Source organism: Bombyx mandarina, chromosome 02 (assembly GCF_030267445.1).
Source record: "Bombyx mandarina strain Sakado chromosome 02, ASM3026744v2".
Classification (NCBI taxonomy): Eukaryota; Metazoa; Arthropoda; class Insecta; order Lepidoptera; family Bombycidae; genus Bombyx; species Bombyx mandarina.
In genome coordinates, this window is record NC_143209.1 from 6,541,547 (window position 1) to 6,557,750 (window position 16,204).

The following is a 16,204-nucleotide window of genomic DNA, read 5'->3' on the forward strand; positions in this document are numbered from 1 at the left end:
TCCGCGGGATCCGACTAAACATGTTTCGGACGACGACGGTTTTGCGATGTCCCGTAGCCTGGGTCAGATGTGAAGGTTCAGATTGAGTAGAGGCTGCACTGAATCGCGTTAACGTCGTCAATTGCTCTCACCTGGAGTCCGGGGAAATTGAAAGGACCCATCATGTTGTTACTAGCATCGTAATACCATCTACCAGGATTTCATAGCGTCTAACTAAAGCCGCAGTATTTATTTAACCGGTTTTTCGCCAGAGCTATCGTATCCTACTTTGGGATTATTTTTTGGCTTTGGTTGTGCTCATAGCAACGAACGTGAGTTTGGTCTTTTGATGAAAAAAACCCAGCTCCAAGACCCCAAATATCAGTTGACGATGCGACTTGAGAACTTCTATACAACTATGATTTTAATTTTGTGAAGACGTAATATATTATGGCGTTCATTTTTGTTCGTGATTGACAATCTATTGGCCGCGTAGTTTTTGTTGGTAAAACTGTACGGAAAGACTTAGTCTTAGGAGTTAGATAATCAGTACTTAGTGCCGTATGATCCACGGGGAATGCTCTGTGGAAATTGTCCACAATCATTCCATAGTCTTAACACTGCATTTTTGTTGCCTAGGCAGCTTCAATCTTTCTACTAATTGAAACGAATGCACTGGCACTCCCGACGTGTGTTATCCCTTCGTCATAAGCGACGGGTTCGACGAGAACGATGACCGGTAACTCCCAAACACGAACCGGTCAGGAAATAAGCAAAATAAGACCACTCAGTGTTTCCGCTGCACGACGTATCGACCATCGATCGATATAATACCACTAAGATCAAGGGCACTAGCATTGCCGATCTCTTCAAATGCCTATATGCAAGCAGTGTATTTTGGGTCATCTTCTTTTTCGTCGCTTTCTTCATCACTAAAGGCCGCGTCCTTGAAACTTGACCGCGTCCTGTCTCGTGAGTGGCTCCCACCTCATCCGGTGCTCGGCTTCTCGTAGGACGGTTGCGGCTGGTGGCCCAGTTAGGATGGTTATTTGGCAACACCAGCGGCTAGGTGATCGGCTGCGGGGTCTCTTTCCTTTTCCACATTTGACTCATACCACTATAAAAACTCAGTTTGTATACAGAACCTGTATGCAAAACATAAAAAGTACAAGACGATCCCGAACGTCTTGACCCGGCCAAGTGGACCCAATTCCCGACATCCACACGACGCTCCGTACCACGCTATTGGCCAACGAATTAATGACAATATTGCGTACTTATTCAATTGACCATCTCCGCGGCATCAATTTAGCAACAGACCCCTCAGTCAGTGCGCATGCGGACTTGGCGACCTTAAATTCGAACGATTAAAAAAAAAATCGAAATTTCGAAAAACGAATTCTGCTCCCGCGTTTTTCAATGTCAGTTGGGGCAAATTAAGATGGTGGATTAAGTTGTTTTCGATTATGTATTCGAAAGACGCCGATGGACGCATTATGACTGTTTTAATGTGGATATTTGCCAATACGGCTTCACTGTAATAAAAAAAAAATTAAGACTTGGACTTCAGTTTGTGTCGTGTGTTCCTAAGGACTCGATTGAGACAAGGTGAGGTTATAGTGAATTATTGGAAAACGCTGCGTTATCTATGTAAATTTATCGAATTTCTATGGAAACTGAGCAATGCGTACAAAAAAAATCACGGTTTTATTGTGTGTGTAATTTATTTTGTATTCTAGTAACACTGACTATGAATGTGACATTTCTATTTGATTGGTGCTCGAGTGACTGGTTAATCTATATATTAATACGTGAAGCGAAAACTTATACCCCTTTTTACGAAAATTGCGCGGACGGAGGAGTATGAAATTTCCTACACTTATAGAAAATGTAGAGAAGGAGTGTAGAATGCAAATTTTTTTTTAATTATGCATTAAAAATACATTAAATCAATAAAAAAAAACATTACACACATACATACATATATACTCTTTGTTTATTGTCAAAATTTTAATAATGCTTAAGGTCTGTGGCCAAATTGAGAATAGGTTAATATTGTTTATCTTTAATATTATTTGTCTATAGTGTGGTCAAGGCAAAATCTGTGATTATATAATATATTAAACTCTTTGACAATAGAACCATAATAATGTTCAAACTTATAATTTCATTAATTATAGTCGAATTTCGACTACTGCGGGACCACTAGTAATATTAATTCTATCTTCTTTGTAAAAAATATATAGTATACGACCGCTTCGGATATCTGTTCTTCTCTGATATATGTGTTACACCCTTAATACGAAAAAAAAAAAAAAAAAAATTAATACGGAAAACGAAAGCTGTGAATGCGGATGCCCAGAGCAAACTATGCGCCACATTGTCATGGAATGCCCACTAACGAAATTCGCAGGCCAAGTGGAAGATCTCAAAAATTTAACAGAAGAAGCTATCGATTATTTCACAAACTGTAAATTTAAATTATAACCACGCAGTGTAAACGAATGCCATACGATAAATAAATAAATACAAGATACAATTATTGCTGGAAGCTCTTGAGTATGGAACATTGAACTAATTAACATACTTTATTGATTAGTGGGGTGAACAAACTCACGACCCAATTGGCGTTAAGCGGTTACTGGAGCTCATGGACATCAACAACGTGAATATTACCACAAATCTTAAGAGGTTGCAATAAGAAAACCACCCGCATTGCAATGATTACTCGTGTGAACGGTGCGCCTAAGTTACCTCTTTTTTTATTGCTTAGATGGGTGGACGAGCTCACAGCTCACCTGATGTTAAGTGGTTACCGGAGTCCATAGACATCTACAACGTAAATGCGCCACCCACCTAAAGATAGATACATAAGTTCTAAGTTCCAGTATAGTTAAAATGGCTGCCCCTGCATACATAAGTTCTAAGTTCCAGTATAGTTAAAATGGCTGCCCCACCCTTCCAACCGAAACGCATTATTGCTTCACGTCATTATCTAGTTACATTTTAATTCGTCGCATTTATATATACCGCGCACATGTAAATTTCTGCATAAGGAGCATTGGTGAAAAACTGAAGAGGCAGACATGTCTGAATAAAAAATTGCCCATTGAGTTTCTCGCTGGATCTTCTCAGCGGGTCGCGGTTCCGATCTGGTGGTAGATCCTGCGAAGCATTACTTTTTTTATGAATGAGGGATTACTGATGGCTGAGAGGCCTATTCAGTTTTACCAAGACAGGTGGGCGAGCAAAGCCTCCGCCAGGAGGGGTGGGATTTGCTAACAGCTTCCCAAGCGCCTCCAAAGAAGACCTAACAACTCAAGAGCAACTGCTTCGCGAATGAGCACTGCTCTTGCTAGGGCTAGAGTTAGCAAATTCTCTCAGGTTGAGCCCGTGAGCTCACCTACCCGTCCGGCCGTAGCTGGAATAGACTCTTAGGCTATCATACATTCTGTCATACATTCTTTATTGGCGCTCCGCTTGTATTGGTCTTAGCGTGATTTTATATACCCTATAGCCTTCCTCAATAAATGGACTATCTAACAATGAAATATTTTTTTAGATCGGACCAGTAGTTCCCGAGATTAGCGCGTTCAAACAAACAAACTCTTCAGCTTTATAATATTAGTATAGATTAGAGCTTTACGCTTGCCGCACCGCAAATACTTCTCTCGCAAAAAAAAAAACAATATTAACCATTATCCATACTAAATAACTAAAAGCGTATCGAATCCAAGATATAAATTAAATTAATAGGCGCTTATAATACGGAATACAAAAATGTTTGTTTATTTAAATAAATCAAGTTTATAAATTTATAGATTTATCGTACCAATAAAACTGTATTTAATTTAAGTTTCCTCCTCCTTGCGTCGATAACCCTCAATGCTGAGGGTCGTGGCCTCGTGAGGCTTTCTTGGGAAAATACACGTGGTGGGTTCCTGCGTCCTTTACACGGCAGTGCTTTTGGGAGAGATTTAGTTCTTCAAGGCCGCTGAAGCCTTATTTGGGTCCGGCTAATTAACCGTCGCCCGATATTCGCTGTTGACTGTTTTACGGTGGAAAGCTCCAACTCCAACTCAATCCAATCAATCTAGGGTGAGGCAGCCGTTATCTATGTCTGCCGTGAAGCAGTAATGCGTTTCGGTTTGAAGGGCGGGGCAGTCGTTGTAAATATACTTGAGACCTTAGAACTTATATCTCAAGGTGGGTGGCACATTTACGTTGTAGATGTCTATGGGCTCCAGTAACTACTTAATACCAGATGGGCTGTGAGCTCGTCCACCCATCTAAGCAATAAAAATAAAAACATCCTCCTCTTTTCTAATCCGTGCTTGGGACCGGCATAGGCAGAGTTAATTTAGCTTTAGAAATACATAAATATTTATAGAGAAGACACTCAGAGCATAGAGTCCTACGAAAAAGCGTTAGCTCTAACTTAAAGCAGGTTTGAATGTTTTTTCACCCCTCACTATGAATCTAGGAAGTTTTACGAGTCTCACACGTAAATGAGAAACTTTTACAAATATATTTCGTTTAAAAACTAGAATAACGCGTTTTAGTAGCAAACGGAACTAATATTTAATTTCATATTCACTACTGTTGGTAGGTGAGCCCGCACGTGTAGGTACCAACACCGGCACCACCTTGCCTATTTCAGCCGTGAAGCAATAATGCGTATAAGTATTAAGCAATAAAGCAATAACCACGTAATACCTGTTGGACTGTGAGCTCGTCCACCCATCTACGCAATATTTTTTTTTATACTGTCGATAATGGTCAGTTTATGGGAGCGAAGTTATAAAATTATTGTTTTGTCATCGGTCCTAGACGCGTGTGCGAATTTTCAAATTTATCTGACGTCTTGAAGTCATTGAAAATGATGTTCATACATTCCTTTACATACACACATAAATTTCATAAATACTAACTAGATGATGATTTTTTTTTGATAACGTCATCTTGTTGTGTCTTTAAAGCGGTTAGTTGGCCTCAATTAAGAAAAATAGTATTATTATTCGCCAATAGATGTCGGGAAGAGTTGATTGTTGAAAACACGAATAAAACAACATTTTCTGAAAATAAATCGTAGCTAGATCGATTTATCGCCCCCGAAATCCCCTGTATACTAAATTTTGTGAAAATCGTTGGAGCCGTTTCTGAGATTCAGATTATATATATACAAGAATTGCTCGTTTAAAGGTATAAGATAAGATAAAAAAGCGTGTTAAAAAAGCAGCATTAGTCTAAGTAGATCGGGCGTCTTGTCTATGGAACCATGGACGCTTAGAATTGATGTATATAGTCTCCGAAATTAGATGAGCAGTTAATTCATTCCTGCGCATTTATGAGCGAGTGAGTACGTGTGAGTTTTAGTTCATTTAGCAATCAGCCCTGCGACGGTCATTAGTTACTTAGGCCAATTGTGTCCGATCTGCGACATACCTACATACGTCCAATTGCGCGTCGCGACGGTCCCAAGGTCCAACAACAATGACTCGGTACGAAATTGACCACGAAATGTACTAAAGGATCTGTCGTTAGTACTTTTCTAGAGTTCCGAGTTCTTTTTGGCGGTAGGCAGCGGCTTGGCGCTGCCCCTGGCATTGCTGAAGTCCACGGGCGACGGTAACCACTCACCATCAGGTGGGCCGTGTGCTCGTCTGCGTACAAGGGCAATAAAAAGTTCCTGACCAATGTAATGGTACTTTTATTTTCTTACTGGTGGTAGAGAGAGAGAGAGAGAGAGAAAGAGAGAGGCTCCTCTAAACGCTTAACACCAAGTAGGCCCTGAGATCTTCCACCGATCGAAGCATTAAATAAAAATGTAGCGGATCACAATTGGAGGACCATATAAAATACGCATCCCCGGTAAGGCCACCCGTCGCGGTTGGGGGGCGGGGAACGATGCGCCAAATGCGTCACTTTACCCCCCGGTTACACCGGTCGAGTTCTGTCACATCCGAAATTTGAATGCGAATTGTTGAACAATATCAGATCTTAGTCAGGTCTATTCCTGACTATTACATTGATGGGTGGACGAGCTTACAGCCCACCTTATGTTGAGTGGTTACCGGAGACCATAGACATTTACAACGCACCTACATTGAGATATTTGTTCTAAGGCCTCAGTATAGCTACAACGGCTGCCCCGCCCTTTAAACCGAAACGCATTACTGCTTCACGACAGAAATAGGCAGGGCGGTGGTACCTACCCGTGCGGACTCACAAGACGTCCTACCACCACTAATCGCTAAATAAAAATATTCGTACTAAATAATTTACGTAATCGATTACAGGAGCCGTAGTGCCAGTGAGCCGCTGCCGAAGGAGGCCGCACTCATAAAGCCCGGACCAGAATCGACAATATCGGTTCAAAAACGATCAACTGTACCCCATGGAGACCATTCTTAATAGCCAACGAAATTATCTCATCGGAAACCGCTTCACAAGCAAGATATTCCCCGGCCTGGTACCTCGCATCCAGTACCACCTCTGTCTCTCGAACGCCAACATGCTATGGAAAATCGAAAACGAGCTACTGCAAAGCCACCGTCAACGGGAAACGACCGGCATCAAGAAACTATACAACTCATTCTTCGTTCTATTTTAACCGAATACTATAGATACACGTTTTCGTAATCGCTTCATCATTCATTCATTAACTCGTTCAGTGACTCTTAAGTGAAGGCGCTATGGCCCGATTGTGATGGAATATACGGAATATAGAGACTTTACGATGCATGACGTACGTAAAGAGGAGTACGGCTGGGAATCTACAGTTAGACTCATGGTCGGGAGGGAGGACGAATTGGGCATGTACCTGGAGGAGAGCAGGGAGGGCAGGAAGCGGAAGTGGCAGCCCGAGAAAATGAGGCGAGACGGCAGCGAAGATAAAGATCAGAAGAAGGTGCCGCCGAAGAAGATCATGGGTGAGTTCTTTGATGTTGCAATCTATTTGGGTTCATTGTTCTGTATGTAACAGCGGATACTAATTAAATTATCATATATAAAAATAAAAAAAAAGAATCAAAATCGCTTCACGTACAGAAGAGGTAAGGGTGCTTTTTTAGATTCGATTCAATTCTCTCTAGGTCTCTCTATGTTTTCATGTTGTTTTGCATTCACATCTCACAAAAGTCCGTTCTTGAATATGCCCATACCAATAGAAGTGTGGACATAGTCGCCTTCACTACCGAGAAAAAGAACGCGGTTTTGAATGCTAGACCAGGAGATATTTTACTAACAATCACGCCACGTTAACTGGTTCCGTGATAAGTTCGTAAAGATCTTGTGTTACAGGTATCAGATAACGGAAATAAATGTAAGATTTTTATTATACACATACATATATTTAATATACATCCATAACCCTGGAAAAGACATTTATATTTATCATACCCTTGGCGGGATTCGAACCCGCGACCCCCTTGTGTAGTGACCATGTCACTTACCACTACACCAGACGGCCGTTACTACACCAGGATATGGTCGCACATGGGGATTTTTAAACGCACAACGAAGTCGACGTGTATGTGTACGTCCATATTAATTCGCCCACTTCCACGGGGTTCGCCAGAATTTTAACTTATTCATTGCAAAATGATTCTAACAAAAAAAAACATTTTTTTTACCTACCTATGCTGATAGCCTTGAGGAGCTCTTTCGGAACTCTTTCAGCTTCATCCAAAGTGTAGGTCAGCTCACGGGGCTCAAACCGAGAGTGTTACTAACACTGGCCCTAGCAAGAGCAGTGCTTCGCAGAATCTACCACCGGATCGGAAACGCGATCCACTGAGAAGATCCGGAGAGAAACTCGGTGGGCTGTGTCTATGGTTTAATTTCGAATGAGGTTTAATGAGGACGGTGACCGGTGCTTGAGGTATCTAAAAGCATCGTTAACGGATCGGGAGAATCCGTAATGACGTGCTTAGAGCGACGTCGACTGCTTACCATTCGGTCCACAGGATCGGGTATGTAAAAAAATCCTAGTATCGCAAGCGGTCACACCGAAATCGAATTCAGACGGAAAACTTTACAATTAGTACCCTTTTAGTAGCAGTAGTTTCCTTTGAACATGTCCTAATTCGCACCGAACCAATCTAGCGACTTGCGACGTCCATCTAAAAACGAGCCACTTATCGAATAATTATCACCGAAAGATTGTTTCTCGTTTGACACCTAACGTCACTTGTTTATTTATAATACGTACCACAATCGCTCTCGTACGATTTGACATAGATTAGTTGCAGGCGCAGAAGCGTCACAATAAGAATATAAGTGAAATTGAGGGTAGGGCACACACACTGCCGGGAAATAGTAATGCGTCCAGTTTTAAGAGGGTAGGACAGACGTTGCTTTTTAAAATTAAGTCTTATATCTCATGTCTCAAGGTGGTATTTATGTACCTAGTCAGGTCATAAGTATTGTCACACAGTAAAAACTTTTCTTTTAGAATGCTGGCCACAAAAAAGTTTATTGAATTCGAATTTTGAATTGTTCATGAAAATAAAAATAGTATACATTTAGAATTTTACTCATTTTTAAATGTGGAGTGGACGCTTAAAAAAGACCGTGTTGCAGTTATTGCGTTGCATCGTTGCGGTTACGCGCCAATTCAAATTTTTAACATACTGAAAAAATTGAATATAACCAAAAGATTCGTTTATCGTACCATCAAACGATACAATGAAGACTCTAATGTAGATGACAGGTCAAGAAGTGGTCGCCCTCGGTCTGTTAGGATTCCAGCAGTGATAAAAGCTGTGAAGGCGCGAATTCAAAGAAATCCCAAACGTAAGCAGAAACTGTTGGCCCTTCAGATGGGGTTAAGCAGAACCACGGTGAAAAGGGTGTTAAATGAAGACTTAGGGCTTCGGGCATATCGAAGAAAAACAGGAAATCGTTTGAATGCTCGTCTAATGGACCTGAGACTGAAGAGATGCCGCGCTTTGTTGAAGCGGTATGCGGGAAAAAAATTCGGGAAATTCTTTTTTCGGATGAAAAAATTTTTACCGTAGAAGAGAGCTACAACAAAAAAAATTATAAGGTGTACGCACACAGTAATGAAGAAGCGAGCAACCGTATTCCGCGTGTCCAACGAGGTCATTTTCCATCCTCGCTCATGGTATGGTTGGGAGTTTCTTATTGGGGCTTAACAGAGGTACATTTTTGTGAGAAAGGTGTAAAAATAAATGCAGTTGTGTATCAAAATACAGTCCTGACGAACCTTGTGGAACCTGTTTCTCATACCATGTTCAATAACAGGCACTGGGTATTCCAACAAGATTCGGCGCCAGCTCATAGAGCGAAGAGCACACAAGACTGGCTGGCGGCGCGTGAAATCGACTTCATCCGGCACGAAGACTAGCCCTCCTCCAGTCCAGATTTGAATCCGTTAGATTACAAGATATGGCAACACTTGGAGGAAAAGGCATGCTCAAAGCCTCATCCCAATTTGGAGTCACTCAAGACATCCTTGATTAAGGCAGCCGCCGATATTGACATGGACCTCGTTCGTGCTGCGATAGACGACTGGCCGCACAGATTGAAGGCCTGTATTCAAAATCACGGAGGTCATTGGAATAAACTTTAGTGTCATAAGAATCTATGTTTTGTTAAGTTCATTTTGGTATATGAATGGTTACAGAATGAATAAACTTGTTTAAATTATTTTACATTAAACATGTGACAGAATTTATGACCTGACTATGTATATTCGATGTATATGGGTTCTGGTAACTTATGTTGAGTTGGGCAGGTGGACTGGTGAGCCCGTTCGCTAATGTATACAATAAATCATGTTAGTTTCTTTTTTCAACTAACTTTAACGAGGCTAATTGTAAACACTGTGTTTTCTTTAAATGTAATCAAAATCCACAGTTCAGTAATTACTTCAGTGCGCCACGTAATCAAATTGTTAAAATTACTTTTACGGTTAAATCTCGGGTTCTTTATTGTCATTATATTATTTACTGACGTTTAGAATACTGACAGTTTTCTTGGTCGCGCGCTAAAGTGTTATATTTTATTCGTCGTCATTTTAACCTAAAAAAATGGAATCTACAAAAATCTGGAATTATATGATTACTATTAAAAAAAGGACGCGATAAAATCGTAAAAGTAGTTTTAATTTAAAATGTTTAATGATAGAAAAAACACTATTGATTTTGATCGATTGAAGTGGATCGTAATCAGGGTTCACTTGGAGGTAGTAAAAAAAAAAGTTTTATTTATTTTTAAAATTATTTTTGTGTTGCTTTATATCAGCCTTTCTCAAAGTGGGCGATAACGCCCCCTCATGGGCGCTGCAGGCTAAAAGGGGGGCGGTAAGAGACCCAGAAAAAAAATGGTGGCGTTGCGTAGAGGCTTGGGAGGCAATTTGTAATTTCATCTAGGGCAACTCTTAGACACCGACTGAGCTCTCGCTGTAGTGGTTTTAAGTAGGTGAAAAAATGGGGGCGCTAAAAAAATAATTTATTCTGAAAGTGGGCAGTAGACAAAATAAATTTGGGTACCCCTGCTTTATATCAATAAAAGCCTTCTCAGATGAAGGCCCGCTGTGGGAGATGACAAACGAAAAAAACAAAGTCACATCTAGACTTTTAATCACTGACGTTATTCCTCTGTGAAATAATTCATTACAATAATAGTTGATATCGATACGTCGCGCCGCAATCACGTTGCCTTTGTCTTTCACCACTTGTTTGTTGTTTTGAAAACAAATCTTATCAATAGAAAATGTGGTAATAAATAAACAATTAAAAAAAAAATTGTGTCAATATCGCTCGTGTCAACTTTGACATGTGTCAAACGTATAAAGTAAATACGCCGTATTGGTGTGTATTTCTGTGTGTGTGTGTGTGCGTTTTGTGCGTGATTTTACCTCTGGAAGAGCATTCGTTTTAAATATAGAAACAATGATAACTCGAAGTATCGAATTTGGAATTCTTAAATCGATATATAACTAACCGACGTATCCTCCGATAATCCATTAGAATTGTGTGTGATTTGAGCAGTCAGTCGTCGTCGACTATAATCATGCGCGGCTAACTATCAGCAGTTCTGTTACTTGATAGTTTTCTGATGCAATACGTTGTGTATATCGTCGTTGTCAAACCAAAATATGCTGTGTGCACTTTTTGAGATTTTACTTTGTGACCTTTTCGTATAGTTCACAGCCCTATACCTACTGTATAAAAAAAACTGTTATATGTACCTATATAGATTTAATATTTATCTATAGCTTTCATTCGATGTTGATAGTTTTTAAAAATTCACTTTCATATAAAATTTTATACGAAAATGTTTTACTGGTGGTAGGACCTCATGTGAGTCCGCGCGGGTAGGTACCACGACCCCACCTATTTCTGCCGTGAAGCAGTAATGCGTTTCGGTTTGAAGGGTGGGGCAGCCGTTGTAACTATACTGAGATCTTAGAATTGATATCTCAAGGTGGGTGGCGTATTTACGTTGCAGATGTCCATGGGCTCCAGTAACCACTTAACACCAAGTGGGCTGTGAGCTCATCCACCCATATAAGCCATAAAAAAATAATAAAAAAAACGGTAATTCAAAATGGAGTTTTTGCACATAGCAGATTTTGGTTTGGCAGCGACGAGTTATGGCGGATGAATTCTAGTCGCGAACTAGGGGATTTTCTACAGCCTCTTAACTCTGCAAAATTCACGTGAATGGCGTTTGAAGACGAATCTTTGATGTTTCTGTTGAGATCCTCGAAAGCGGAGAAGGAGCGTTCTTAGTCATACTTTTTCCTCGTCGAACCCGTCGCCTGCGACGAAGGGCTCGACTATTTAACCCATAGACACAGCCCACTGAGTTTCACACCGGATCTTCTCAGTGGGTCGCGTTTCCGATCCGGTGGTAGATTCTGCGAAGCACTGCTCTTGCTAGGGCCAGTGTTAGCAACACTTCCGGTTTGAGCCCCGTGAGCTCACCTACATGTTAGGGTGAAGCTGAAATAGCCTCTCAAAGTTATCAGCATAGGTAGGTAAAAAAAAGTCATTCTTTTCTTAACGTGAAAATGTACATTGGCAATATTAAGCAAGAATTATTTGCTAAAGATCAGATAGTACGAAGCATCAACTCAATCAGAAAAATGAAGAGTCAACAAGTGGAACACAAACCAATGTATAATAACATCCTTAAATATTAAAAATACCTAAAAAAAGACGTCTTAATAGAAAACCGAATTTAAAATTAAAATCATCATTTTTGCCCTATTGATTCTGTTCATATCAGACCACGGTTATAAAATTCTTGTATCGCCATAGCTTCCGATAGGCGTGTGCAAATTTTTAAGTTCTACTCTGGGAGTTTTTTTAAAATTATGATACTTTGATAGGTTCCAATATAAATCGGGTCAAACTAACAAAAAAACTTTATAGACGATATTTCTGAAGATTATAAGATTTTGGCGTTATCTATGACCTATAACTTCGTGTCTTCACAATCTAGTGTCACATGTCAATTCTGTCAAGTATTATTCATCTCCGAGTTGGAATCTTAGGTGTGTCCTGAACGTTGTGATATGTGGTGGATATCTACTGGTGGTAGGACCTCTTGTGAGTCCGCGCGGGTGGGTACCACCACCTATTTCTGCCGTGAAGCAGTAATGCGGTTCGGTTTGAAGGGTGGGGCAGCCGTTGTAACTATACTTGAGACCTTAGAACTTGTATCTCAAGGTGGGTGGCGCATTTACGTTGTGGATGTCTATGGTCTCCAGTTACCACTTAACGCCAGGTGAGCTGTGAGCTCGTCCACCCACCTAAGCAATAAAAAAAAAATGTCCTTTACTAATAATAAAATATTACGAGAGGAAGCGGCTTGGCTATGCTCATGTCCACAAGCGGCGTTGATCCCTCATTGCTTACTGGTGGTAGGGCCTCTTATGAATTCGCACGGATAGGTACCACCACCCTGCCTATTTCTGCCGTGAAGCAGTAATGCGGTTCGGTTTGAAGGGTGGGGCAGCCGTTGTTACTATACTGAGACCTTAGAACTTATATCTCAAGGTGGGTGGCGCATTTACGTTGTAGATATCTATGGGCTCCAGTAACCACTTAACACCAGGTGGGCTGTGATGAGTAACCCATCTAAGCAATAAAAAAGGCGGCCCGATTGAGCTAAAAAAAAAAACCCAAATAATACCGATGAGAAAAAACGCAGCATCGTTAGAAAAAAAGAAGTCCTTGGACATGGTGTTCTATTACAAGCCACAATCATAGTCCTGGTACTCTTTATCTCTCGTAACCTTTCAAGCACCGATCAATGTCCTCGTCGATTACGACGAAGAAGTCGACCAGCGAACTAACTCATAAACACAATCCACTGAGTTTCTCGCCGGATCTTCTCAGCGGGTCGCGATTCCGATCCGGTGGTAGATTCTGCGAAGCACTGCTCTTACTAGGGCTAGTGTTAGTAAATTCTCTCAGGTTGAGCCCGTGAGCTACCTATCCGTCTCGTAGCTGGAATAGACCCCTGTATTACCAAAGAATACGTAAGTTTTTTTTTATCTCGTGTTTCGTTATGGGATCATCACGAAACGTACCTATTAGTTCCTTAAACTAAACCCAACCGTTACTGAGGACCTCTTGTGAGTCCGCGCGGGTGGGTACCACCACCCTGCCTGTTTCTGCCGTGAATCAGTAACGCGTTTCGGTTTGAAGGGTGGGGCAGCCGTTGTAACTATACTGAGATCTTATATCTCAAGGTGGGTGCCGCATTTACGTCGTAGATGTCCATGGGCTCCGGTAACTACTTAACACCAGGTGGGCTGTGAGCTCGTCCACCCATCTAAGAAATTGAACACACTTCTTATTACTCCTTATTATATTTATTTTCATAAAATCGGTATTCGTTTTAAAAGTCTCTTATCTCAGATTTGGTACCTTAGAAATTGACGGATATTAATTAAACCCAAACTCGCATGATACTGATGGATGGCCATGGAAAGATAGAGTAGTTGTTTGATAGATTTCATGCTCTCAACCAAAAAAGATATTGAAATGGTGCAAAAAATATACTAAAATGACTCTTAGGTGTATCTGACCCAAAATCAGCTTTGGCTGTATGATTGTATGCGCAATTTGTTATCGGCTTTAATTTTTATCTCATTGAATGAGTTCACGGCCCATTTAGTAGTATAAAGCCGCAGACAAAAAAAAACAGTAGGCAGCGGATTGGCTCTGTCCCTGGCATTGCTGATGTCCATGGGCGACGGTAACCACTCACCATCAGATGGGCCGTATGATCGTCTGCCTACAAAAAAGCAGCATATCCATCCATTTGGACAATTTAAATGACTCTGTCACATTACTCAACAAGGTTTATGATTACAATTATTTTGTAATTTATATAACACGAATTATTTATATTGATTATTAGTATATACGAAGTAATCGTGAATAAATCAAATATGTATAGTCGTCGTGGCCTAACGGATAATACGTCCGGTGCATTCGTGTTGAAGCGATGCACCGGTGTTCGAATCCCGCAGGCGGGTACCAATTTTTCTAATGAAATACGTACTCAACAAATGTTGACGATTGACTTCCACGGTGAAGGAATAACATCGTGTAATAAAAATGAAACCCGCAAAATTATAATTTGCGTAATTACTGGTGGTAGGACCTCTTATGAGTCCGCGCGGGTGGGTACCACCGCCCTGCCTATTTCTGCCGTGAAGCAGTAATGCGTTTCGGTTTGAAGGGTGGGGCAGCCGTTGTAACTATACTTGAGACCTTAGAACTTGTATCTCAAGGTGGGTGGCGCATTTACGTTGTGGATGTCTATGGGCTCCAGTAACCACTTAACACCAGGTGGGCTGTGAGCCCGTCCACCCATCTAAGCAATAAAAAAAAATAAAAAAAATATGTAGCCTATTAAGAAATTTGTAATGTAATCATTTTAATAAAATTTTAGTGTATTTAAGTATAATGATAACAATAATTGTTGCGGTAATCACACGATAAAGATATCTACGTAATGCGTTCGTTACATACACGCTTCTCTTTAGAGCAGTGATTCTCAACCTTTTTTTTTTGTTGCGGCACATATTTAACGATTTCAAAATATGGCGGCACACAAAAACAAAGATAAAAATAATTATTTACTTATTACAACACACTGCATAAATAGTTTATCAAAAAATTGTAATATACGAAATAAACGAAAATATACTATAATTTTTTTTTGTGGATTTAAATATTCATGTTTAAAATATTTTTCTTTTAAAATAATATAATTTAATAATATTAACATTATTATATACAGTCAAACCTGGATAAGCGAGAATTCAAGGGAGCAGAATCTTATTTTCGCTTATAGAGGTTTCTCACTAACCCGAGTTTCTCGCTAATGCTCCCTCTGAATTTCATTTCGCGATTTTCCGGATTCAAACGCATTCACTATTCACTTAATGACTGTACTTTAATTTTCCGTTTTGACATGCAGAACCGAACGTTCCTTCGCAATTGATTGACGATAAACTGAGTAAGTCCGACAAACAGGACGGTACACAGGAACACGTGTCCATTCGAAAAGAATGCGATAAAATAACAACGTTATTTAGTTCCACGAAATAGAATAGGTTCAATATTGACGAGAAAACAATTCAAAAACAATAGAAGGAAGTTCCACAAAAGTTAAGAATGAGTCATAAAATAGCAGATGTTAAATTTGTAATTTGTTTTTTGGTTTGTTCCTCCTAAATAATATAAATAAAAAAAGCTCGACTGTCGCTTATAGAGGTATAGATAAGTAGCAGTCTCACTTACGGAGGTCCATGAGGGAAAAACAACTCTCTCCTACAGAGGTTTCTGTTTCTCTCTAATAGAGGTTTTGGGAGCTTAAAATGACGGGTCCTGGCTATTACTCTCACTTATAGAGTTTTCTCACTTATCCAGTTCTCGCTTACCCAGGTTTGACTGTATTCGCAAAATATGGCGGCACACTTTTAAAATTTGACGGCACACAAAAGTGCCGCGGAACAGTGGTTGAGAATCACTGCTTTAGAGTGTATGTGTGTGTTTAGTATTAGTACAATAGAAAGAAAGAAAGAAATCATTTATTCGCTAAGCATACCCAGTGAAAATGAGTTATTACATAAGCTAAAAGCAGCGTGTATGCTTTGTCATTATTTGATATGCGAATTTTAGTGCAGTGCGATATATTATGATATTATATAATTTACCTTTTATTCATC

At 40.1% G+C, this 16,204-nt stretch overlaps 2 protein-coding genes across 3 annotated transcripts in view; both read left to right on the forward strand.

Moving 5' to 3' along the window:
- The first annotated feature begins 6,376 nt into the window (after positions 1–6,376).
- On the forward strand, positions 6,377–6,592 carry LOC114245701 (uncharacterized). The gene has a single exon (XM_089733905.1). It carries the CDS (start codon positions 6,377–6,379, stop codon positions 6,590–6,592), a length of 216 nt encoding a protein of 71 aa, XP_089590031.1.
- A 96-nt stretch (positions 6,593–6,688) lies between these two features.
- The window catches only part of gem (transcription factor CP2 like gemini), a 54,561-nt gene continuing 45,045 nt past the window's right edge, over positions 6,689–16,204 (forward strand). For both annotated transcript variants that reach the window (XM_089733853.1, XM_028177962.2), the window contains exon 1: positions 6,689–6,911. In XM_089733853.1, coding sequence (XP_089589979.1) covers positions 6,689–6,911 — 223 coding nt within the window. The remainder of the gene's footprint in view (positions 6,912–16,204) is intronic.